The sequence below is a fragment of the Alosa sapidissima genome, chromosome 11 (genome assembly GCF_018492685.1).
Source record: "Alosa sapidissima isolate fAloSap1 chromosome 11, fAloSap1.pri, whole genome shotgun sequence".
Classification (NCBI taxonomy): Eukaryota; Metazoa; Chordata; class Actinopteri; order Clupeiformes; family Clupeidae; genus Alosa; species Alosa sapidissima.
The window spans coordinates 14,914,184-14,924,183 of NC_055967.1; the positions used below are offsets into that span (position 1 = coordinate 14,914,184).

A 10,000-nucleotide genomic window follows, 5' to 3' on the forward strand; every position below is an offset into this window, starting at 1 on the left:
GAATGTTTGGATGCCTTTGATGGGAGAGCGAGAAGGGCAAGATAACACTCTCCCTCACCACCACTCCCAAAAACAGTGGCCATGATTGGCAGACAGGGGCCTTGGGGAAGAAAGCGAGCACTTCCGACGGCAGAGACGGGATGAAAGATGCGCAAGCCGGATCCGGAGCTGGAAGGGAGAGTTTTCCTCTGGAAGGAGGCGGGGGGGGGGAATAATCCTTGGCTTTTTCTACGACTGTAAAAATGGAATACGATATTATCTGAATAAATAAGCTCCAGTCGAGCTGTTTTCAGAGGATGCAATGTGGCAGAGAGAGGAGCGCACCAGACTCTTGTGCAAACAGAGATGGGGTTAGCTGGCGAACAATAAAGATACTTCTTTAAACATGCATCAAATATTCATATTCATGGCCGTATAGCACAGCATATGATTTCACACTGTTCTGTTCACACTGTTCTACTGTTGTGACAGTGCATGCTGGGATGGTGGAGGGGCTCAGATGAGATGAGATGAGACCTGACCAGGTAACTGGGCACTGGTGATGCCTGGGACGCTGAGAGCCGTCAACCTTTCAGAGAGGAGGATATTGGCATAGATGGATCCACAGCAGACCCTCCTGTTAGTTAAGATGTTCAACAGAGCTGGTGAAAGCCGGGGCATGCTTCTCCTTCAGCCTCGAGGCAAATTTGTAAGCTCATTTTAAAACATCACCCTCTGTGCGCTTAAGCACACACACAACCCAAACCCCCATATAGCTGCATTCCCCGTTAAACACTCTGCTATAAAAGTCTCTCCCCAACTCAGTAACCTCCCACTGACGCAGTGAATCCGTGTGCTCCAATTTGAATGCATCCTACTGCAGCTCCCCTCCTCCTCCTCCTCCTCCTCTTCCTCTCAAAAACAATTCCCTTCCAGTCTGATTCACTACTTAGCTTTCCAATTATACCAAAAATTAAAGAGGGAATGTCAAACAATGGAACACAAATATAAATTAGCTCTGAGAATAAACTGGCAAATAAGCTGTCCCACCGCTCCAACCAATTCCATTCTGTAATGGCCAGATAAATGAGATAAGTGCTCCTTTGTGACTGACTTCATTCCCTAACTCACACTCTCCTTCCCTGACCTTGCCTTAGTGTATGGTGTGTGTGTGTGTCTTAAGTGAAGAGCTGAGGGGCTGTCCTCTGTCTCCTGTAAAGGTCCTGTGGGGACAGTCTTAGAGCGATGCTCAGACGTGGGACACAGGAGGAGATGAAGGAGGAGGAGGAGGAGGAGGAGACGGCAGCCTCACTGATATCTGGCAGCACCCAGAGACGCTGGGCTGATATCTGAGCTGCGAGCCACGGAGGTATTTCAGGAGAAAGCGCAATACGCCCATCCTGTCTACAGTTGTGCTGACTGCTCAGTCTGTCCTTAGCAGAAGGAAAGCAGCCTCACGACAAGCACCCGCGTATTATTCCGACGCTTCAGCACGCCGGCATTAGGACAGATGGGGGCACTGCGTGGTGCAGATGGGGACACTGCATTCAATGGGTTTTGGTGGAGCGTTAAACACATAGGAGCAAAATGGAGGAGGGAAAAGAACTTTTCAGTACCTCAAAAGAACTCTGCACCTTAACCCCCCCCCCACATCCTTCACCCACTGTGTGCAAGGAGAACAGCAGAGATGGAGCTGACTGCTGACGGAGTCAAGCATGAAGTCATATCCCAGTTACCTCATTTCCTGAGCTTGATTTTTATGGCCATCTTATGTATGTGAATAGGGTATAGGGTTACACTATTGGCAAGATAAATATAGAGCTTGTTGACTGTTGTAAAACATACTGGATAACAATGTAAAATCAATTCCTCCCTGAGTGTAAAGACCACTCTCACTGTTTAACACCTCCTGTTCTGCAAGACACCTGCACTGTAGCTGCATCAAAATTATATGACAATTATAAGATTCTTTCTTATGACTTTGAAAAAAAGAACCTGCTTTCATTACTGTTCAAGCATAATACAATTCAGCTTTGCCTAATCGATGCAGCAAGGAAACAAAGCCAAAGGAAACCCAGAAGAGGTTAATCTAATTATGGAAAACATTCATTCATTTGACTCATAGCATATTATGTCAATATGGATTAATTTCATACATCCAAGCAATCTTTCAACTCTTCTAGACATCTCTCAAGTACCAATGCTAGAAGAACAAACGTTTTTATGCTCAGTTTGCATACAAGACAGACAAATAGGCATCACACACACCATCACACACCACTGCAGCAGCTGGTGGAATGTACTTCAACCTGAAGCTGGAAGCAGAGATGTGAGTGAGCTGGGGCAAGCACAGCGCACTGCTCAGTTTAATGTTTAATGTGCTCCACTGAGCACCACGGCTGCGCTCCTCCAGCACTGTTGGTTCAGGCAGGGCTACGAAGGCGTATGCTAATGCACAACTGCAGAACAGGGCACAGAGTGTACCTCTGTGGAGGAGTCCTGGTATAAACCCCTCCACTCAAGGATCTCACTCAGCTCCCCATTACCACCTTAACCCCCAAACAGACACACTAGGAAGGCACCTTAACCCCCAAACAGACACACTAGGAAGGCACGTTAACCCCCATACAGACACACTAGGAAGGCACCTTAACCCCCATACAGATACACTAGGAAGGCACCTTAACCCCCATACAGACACACTAGGAAGGCATTTTAATAAAAAACACAGAGAATTCTGTACAACTGTTTAATAACAATATCAAGTCCCATATACAGTAAATCCTACGGGATTAAAATATACAGTGCAGTATATTTTACATCACCGTATCCACCCACTTAACTCCCCAGAACTTAACAGCAAACTGGTTCAATGGATTCACTATGATCCACAGTGTTTTAAAAGAGCTCATAATTCATGGCTTGATTAATTACAGTAATCATTACTTCCACCTGTGTCCAAGCTTCTATAGTCTTTAATGAACTTGCCTGAGCTCTGCAGCTATACGCACAGCACTCCTAGGTCACGCTAGGCTACCGCAGCATATGGAAATGCACTTGACTGCCACTCTGAATGGGCATGCAGAGGTTTGCAGGCAGTCCACAGCCCTGGTGTTCACCTCGCAAGCCAAGAATACCAAACACCTGCTGTCGGCCCTGGAGCACTACAAGCAACAAGAGTTTCCTGACTTCCACACAACCTGCTCACACACACACACACACACACACACACACAAACACACACACACACGTGCGTGCATGCACGCACACGACACACATACGTGCACAATTGCACACACACTCAAATGTGGTCAAGCTGACTCATATCCCCCCCCCCCCCACAACTTCTCCCTCTCTTCTCACACATTAATTCCATAATACATACACACATACATACGCACACGCACACAGACACATATAACATTAACTCCATAATACATACACACATCACACACACACACACACAGCAACACACACACACACACACACACACACACACACACACACACACACACACACACACAGCAATACACACACACACGCGCGCGCGCGCACACACACACACGCACACACACATACACACACACACACACACACAGCAATACACACACACATACACACACACACACACACACACAACAATACACACACACACACGCGTGCGCGCACACACGCACACGCACACACACATACATACACACACACACACAGCAATACACACACACATACACACACACACACACACAGCAATACACACACACACGCACACACACACACAGACACACACACACACACACACACAGCAATACGCACACACACACACATAGAGGACTCACTGAGTTCAGCGATGCTGCCCACACGGGTGGCCAGGAGGGACTGCTCGATGGTGCGCAGCTCTGATTGGCTGTAGGCGTGACCCTCTCCCGCCTTCCCAGACCTCTGCTGGTCCCTGTGCAAGTTCAAGCTGTCCGGCAGACTGAGCACTCCTGGGGGAGAGAACGAGGGAGATGGACAGAGAGAGAGAGGGGGAGAGAGAGAGAGAGAGAGAGAGAGAGAGAGAGAGAGAGAGAGAGAGAGTCAGTCAAGACAGACAAACGAGCCGGAATGCAAATCCAGCTGATTTAACAGAAAGCAGGGAAACACGCTCGTGTCAGCAGAGCTGCGGCACGGCACAGCGGCACTGCCAAGCCAGCAGCATCAGAGCTGTCTGTCCTGTCCTGTCCTGTCCTCTCCTGCCCTGTCGCAGACTCAGCTGGCCCACACACCCCGCAACCGGAGTGGCTCTTCCCCTGGGGCCGGGCAGGCTCTCAGGCAGCCAGCTGAAAATAGAGGCGTTCTTACTGGGGCCTGCCTGCCTCGCTGTCTATCTGCCTATACACACCAGACCACCCAAATCATTTCCTCCTCGCTAACTCAAATAGTGTACAGGATCGTGAGTGTTTGAGAATGGATGGTGATATTACTGTAAGGAGTCATTGGTCACATCGGGCTGAGAGAAATGCTTGGGCCATATTTGGGTTATGCTATTGCATGCAGAGGGATTGTATAAAATGAAATTGATGCATTAGACACAAAAACAGGATTCTGGATGCTTCAAACAAGATTCTGCTTCATGGGCTAAAAGACTTAAAGAGTTACACATTTTCATCTAATAGATATCTGCTAAATGAAGCCAGTAGCAGTCAGTAAGTACAGGTGGCCTCTGCTAAGTCACTGGAGAGCTTTACAAGTTGTGGCCTTCCAAGACATCCCTCCCAAGACAGACCAACAGGTGCTACACTTGGCATGCAGCATCCCAGAGGCCATATCAGGCGGGGGCTGAGTAGTGTTTTGTTTCTGTACACGCAAGCAATTACTGCCCGGGACATCTTGTGCCTGGATGACAGTGCACTCTAACAGTTGGTCGTTAGCAGTGCCACCACGGGCCTTGAAAGAGGAGCTCTCATGGCAGATGACCTACATCCTCATCTCTGTTGATTTGATTAAGAGGTGTAAACACATTTCAATATTTCAGCTAGATTACAACATAATTACACTAATTCAGGATAAATTGAGCCGTTACTCAGCACTACATTGAACATTACATTTTCAAAAGCCAATGAATTAAGTTATTAGGGAGGAGTATGATATCGTACAGTAGGCCTATTCATGCCCAGCATGGCTTTCATTGACTTTCAGTTCATCTACAAAGGTCATGCAGAGGGCGCAAGGTCATCCACCATCATATTGCACGATACTCAGCGGAGAAGGAGGGAAATTGGATTCTTGCTCATCCTTGTTGTCTCTCCTACTTCGTGCTTAGGCACAGTGGCTGCTGTCCCTGCCGACTGCTGAATTATGGATAGGCGGCAAGCGGCGGCAGCCGGTCCCCTGGCAGTCTGTGTTAGGGCTGTGTGTTTGTCTTGTGTCTCATTCACACACCGTGGCCAAATGTAATTTCCAGCAGCCCAGCGGCGACGCGAGCGCCGCGCGGCACCACTGCTGCCCCGGCCCTCTGATGAGGGGGAAGGCGGCGGGAAACCATACAGTAATGTCTCAGAGCTGTCTAGCGCTCAGCTCTGTCCACAAAAACTCATGACTGTGACTTGAAGTTACTAAAATTACTACACTTCCACATAACCTCATCAGTTCTGGTTTCAACGGATTTCTTTTAGCTGTCTGTGTCACTTTTTTGTAATTAGAGGAGGAAACAGGTGTAGTAGGCTAGGCTAGGTCATGTTCAAACACAGTAACCACAATGAAGGCATGTAAATGATTCATTGTGGTTGCTTGGTAGCCACATAGCAAGAGACAGGTGTTTAGTGAGACTGTGCTACACATAACTAATCAAGTGTGTCACACTGAACAAAAATCGCCCTAGAGGTCTGTGCCACCATCACTGCTGTCATCTCTGTAGTCTCTTCTCATTACCACCTCAAACTGTCACTATATAGCTATTACTGTTGCTGTGTTATGCCATGTGCATATCATATACTGTATTCATTTCCTTCTAGTCTCAGCATAGGCTGCCTCTTGGTCCATGGTGTATGCTCTAAATATACTCCTATACTCTATATACTAACACTCTGACTAGGCGTATTACTCAACACTCCTGTGAATACAATCAAGTATAGTCTAGAATACCATTTATCATAAATCCCAGTCCTGAATGTTAATGATAGCTGTTCGTAGCAATTAATGGAATGGAGTGGAATGGAAATTTCTAAGTGAGCCTAAATGTTTGACTGGTAGTTTATGTATATTGAGTACATTGTTAAGTCAAGTGTTTCATTTCTATATCTGGATACTTGCTACCTTTATTACCAGCTCACTCTTTTCTTGTTTCTCACAGTCTCCATATAATTCATAATTCATATCATTTTCAAACTCTATATCCTCTAATTGTAGTTTCCTTTCCCTCTCTCCTGTGCAGTGTGACACAGGGGTATTCTATTCTTATCTCCCTCATGTCTTATGCTCATGCTGCTCATGTCGTCATGCCCTCAGTGCCGCTCGCCCCACAGGAGACTGAGCGATGCCGTGGGGCTCGCCGCTCTTCCCTGCCATTAACCCCCCTCAAGACGTCACTGCACAGCAAGACGCGGCTATATCAGGAAGTGCCCCTCTTGCCCCCATTATATTCAGAGGCCTCTTAGCTCATGCTGAGTAGAGGAGGCCAGGCCTGTTAAGGGCCGATGTACAGTGAATCCGTCTCAGTCGGAGAGCCGGAGCCCAGCGGTTGAAGTGGGAGAGTGGTTTCAAGTCAATCTGCAGAGTGTGGCTTCTTCCACACCCCACTCACTGTTACATAAAGCCGGTCGGATGGACGGACATACAGACAGACAGACGCTGGGACGCTGACTCCTTTTACACTGCGTGTGGATTGAGTAGGAGAGAGAGTGCAGAACAGTTTAAGCCACGCAGCTCATAATCGCACCAGAACAACTGCGACTGGAACATGTGCAATTTGAATGGAAAATAACAAGAGCTTAGAATGAATGGCACATGCCAGAGTGTAGAACGGTGATACTCTGAAGTTTGCCTTTGAGAGTTCAGGATGGATTACAAACAAAAAAAAAGCCAGCAACATAGTCATTGTTTTAACCACATTAAGGGATTTTGGTTTGTGTAAGTCAGACATCAAAAGGTATTCATTGCTTTGCTTACTGTTTCAGTCCTCCACTCCCCAACCTGCATACCAGACACAGACACACACACACACACATACACACACACACACACACACACACACACACACACACACACAAACACACACACACACCCACACGCACACATACACACACACACAAACACACACACACACACGCACACACACCCACACGCACACGCACACACACACACACATACGCCAATTTATTGTGTATATTTTTCCAATTATCCCCTCTGGCTTGAGTGGGGTGCATGCCAGCAGGCAGGTCTCCTGGGCAGCTTGAAGCACTTAGAGCGGTGAAGGGGGCTGATCCAGACCTCTCCCTCGGTGCAGAGTTTCACTGGACCACCACCTCTGAAGCATCAGTTCACATGCTACACTATAGGGGTCACAACCGTGGGGGGTGGCAGGGGGAGATAATGGTGAGTTCAGGGTTATTTATCAGGAAAATACGCGATCAGGCCACCTGGGTGCATTTAAAGACCAACCTGAAAATAGCAACTCAAATGTGGGATGATGGTGTGAGGACTGTTGCAGACCCCTACAATTGCTCTCTCTTCAGCCATGAACTATGAGGGAAATTGAGGCATAAATGGATGTTTTGGAGAGAGCCATCTGGACATGTCAGCTCTTCCTTTCTACCTCTACTTATTTCCTTTTCTCTGTCTCTCTGAGCCTCTCGTTATTTCCCCCTCCTAAACTCTGCCACACTCCTCATCAGACCTTCTCATCTGTCCTTCTCCTTCTTCAATCCCCCTTTATGACATTCTCTTCCTCTTTCCACTCGTCTCTGGCAGGGCTTCTGTCAGATCAGAGTCAGAGGTTTTCCTGAAGGGACTCCATAGGAGGAGAGGGCGTCGGCTCCTTCACACCACCTGACAGGTCTGTAGTTAGCATCTGGCCATCTGGAGAAGAGATCACCAGCAGGAGATACAGTACACAGAGAGGAGGTGTTCCCTGTTACCACTCAGCAACTCAACAAAACTCAATGTGATGGCTCAAAACAACTGGATCTCTGAGGGGAACATTCCAGATTAAACACTGTCCAGGGGCCTCCTCGTCCATTACACCAATGACAGCTCTCAAACCTGAGTCCAGTACAGCTTACACAGCCTTGTACACATGGAAAGTTAATGCCATTCATATTGGTGTTGATGTTTATTGTTATGTCTCTCAGCAGCCACATGCACCGTCTGTGCAACAGGCTTTTGGTGGTGCATGGGCATAGTTTGACTGATTGACCACAACTGTGAAGATCTGGATTGAAAGCCCTGGATGTTCACTTAAAGTGTTTATTTATTGATTTTTTGAACTCTTTTCTGTCTCCACTTCATGCACCAGCCCACAAACTAGGCTGTGCATTCATACTGTAAAATCGCAGCTTATTTAAAAATGACTTCCAGAGAGAACTGTGTGGTTTGTTGAAGTCATCACTTGAAAACCTAACCTGACCCTAGCCCGATGAATTTCATTCCGCTTAGCTCCGCCTAGCTTCACTCACATCCATCTGGGACCTCTTCCATTGAGAGTGATTTCTGCAACCGATTGTATGGTACAGCCATTCAGGACGCAGGGCGGGAGTTTCATAGATGTGACATAGCGTAGAAGCGACTGTGAGACTGTTATTAGCGTCACGGGTTGGCTTCGATGTGAGTGGTTGAAGTAGCACGTCAATAGATGACGGACAAGTTGCTTATTTAATCATATGCAAGCATTTTTTGATTAGGCCCAGCCTTCTGAAGCAACACTTCAATGGATCGGTTCCAGATGGATGAGTGGAGCTAGGCGGAGCGAAATTCATCTGGTTTAGGGTCAGGTTATTGAAAACCTGTCCCATGTCCAAATTTCATTTTGCGCATGAATTTCAGAAAAACAGGGTGTGTTTACTTGCATGATGGAGCAGCAAAGCTGCCCTCGGCTGTGGGAGAGTCATGCTGCTTCATGAGGGAGAATTCCCCCTCTGGTCCTGGGAGTGTGCCGTGCGTGCGCGCTGGCTGCTCTCACCACGACGCCACAGCCGCAGTGCCGCAGACGGCTCTGGCCTGCTCCCTCTCACGCTCGTCCGTCCCCGCCTGCCCGCGGCCAGCGGCCAGCGGCCAGCAGGGCTAAAGTTATGTCACCGCTGCCCTAACAGCTCACCGTGTCCTTTTAGTCTCATCGCTAAAGCCATTAAAAAGGGAAGCAGAGCGGGAAATGAGGGACACGGCTGGAGAGAGGGTCAGGAAAGAGAGAAGAAGAGAGTGTGGCATGGAGAGGGAGAGAGAGAGAGGAAGAGAGAGAAAGAGAGAGGAAGAGAGTGTGACATGGAGAGAGAGAGAAAGAGAGAGGGAGAGAGTGTGGCATGGAGTGAGAAAGATAGAGAGAGAGAGAGAAAGAGAGAGGGAGAAAGAGAGAGGGAGAGGGAGAGAGAGAGGACGGAGAAAGCACAAACCCCTGAAGGAGGATGTGCAGTGGAGGGGAATGATCAGATGCGCAGAGCTGGCACAGCCAAGACTTGAATTGCTTCCCTTTCACTCACTGCATACACAGAGCTGCCTTCCTCGCTCATAAGAATAAGAATCTAGGACACTGGGCTAATAAGGTCCAGGCTCCTCACAACTGGGTCAGTTCAACAGGCATAGGTATAGGTATAGGTGCCTCTCCTCCAAATGACCTTTGACTCCCCTTTCAAGCATGCCCTTTTGAGATTGACGGTGGCGCTATTACAATAAATCCCTTCCTGGCAAATCCCCCACTTAGGCTAAATCCACAAAGAGAACCCCCCACCCCCACCCCCTCTTTGCGCTGAGCCCTGCCTTGAGCCCTGAGTCACCATCAGCATCACGGGTTAGCTGAGTCTGAGGCTGAGTCGGGGGCTGGGGCTCTGGGCTC

General features: G+C 48.1%; 1 protein-coding gene across 2 annotated transcripts in view; it reads right to left on the reverse strand.

The window, feature by feature from the left end:
* The window catches only part of btbd11b (BTB (POZ) domain containing 11b), a 65,600-nt gene that overhangs the window by 23,066 nt on the left and 32,534 nt on the right, over positions 1–10,000 (reverse strand). For both annotated transcript variants that reach the window (XM_042110760.1, XM_042110759.1), the window contains exon 2: positions 3,816–3,965. In XM_042110760.1, coding sequence (XP_041966694.1) covers positions 3,816–3,965 — 150 coding nt within the window. The remainder of the gene's footprint in view (positions 1–3,815; positions 3,966–10,000) is intronic.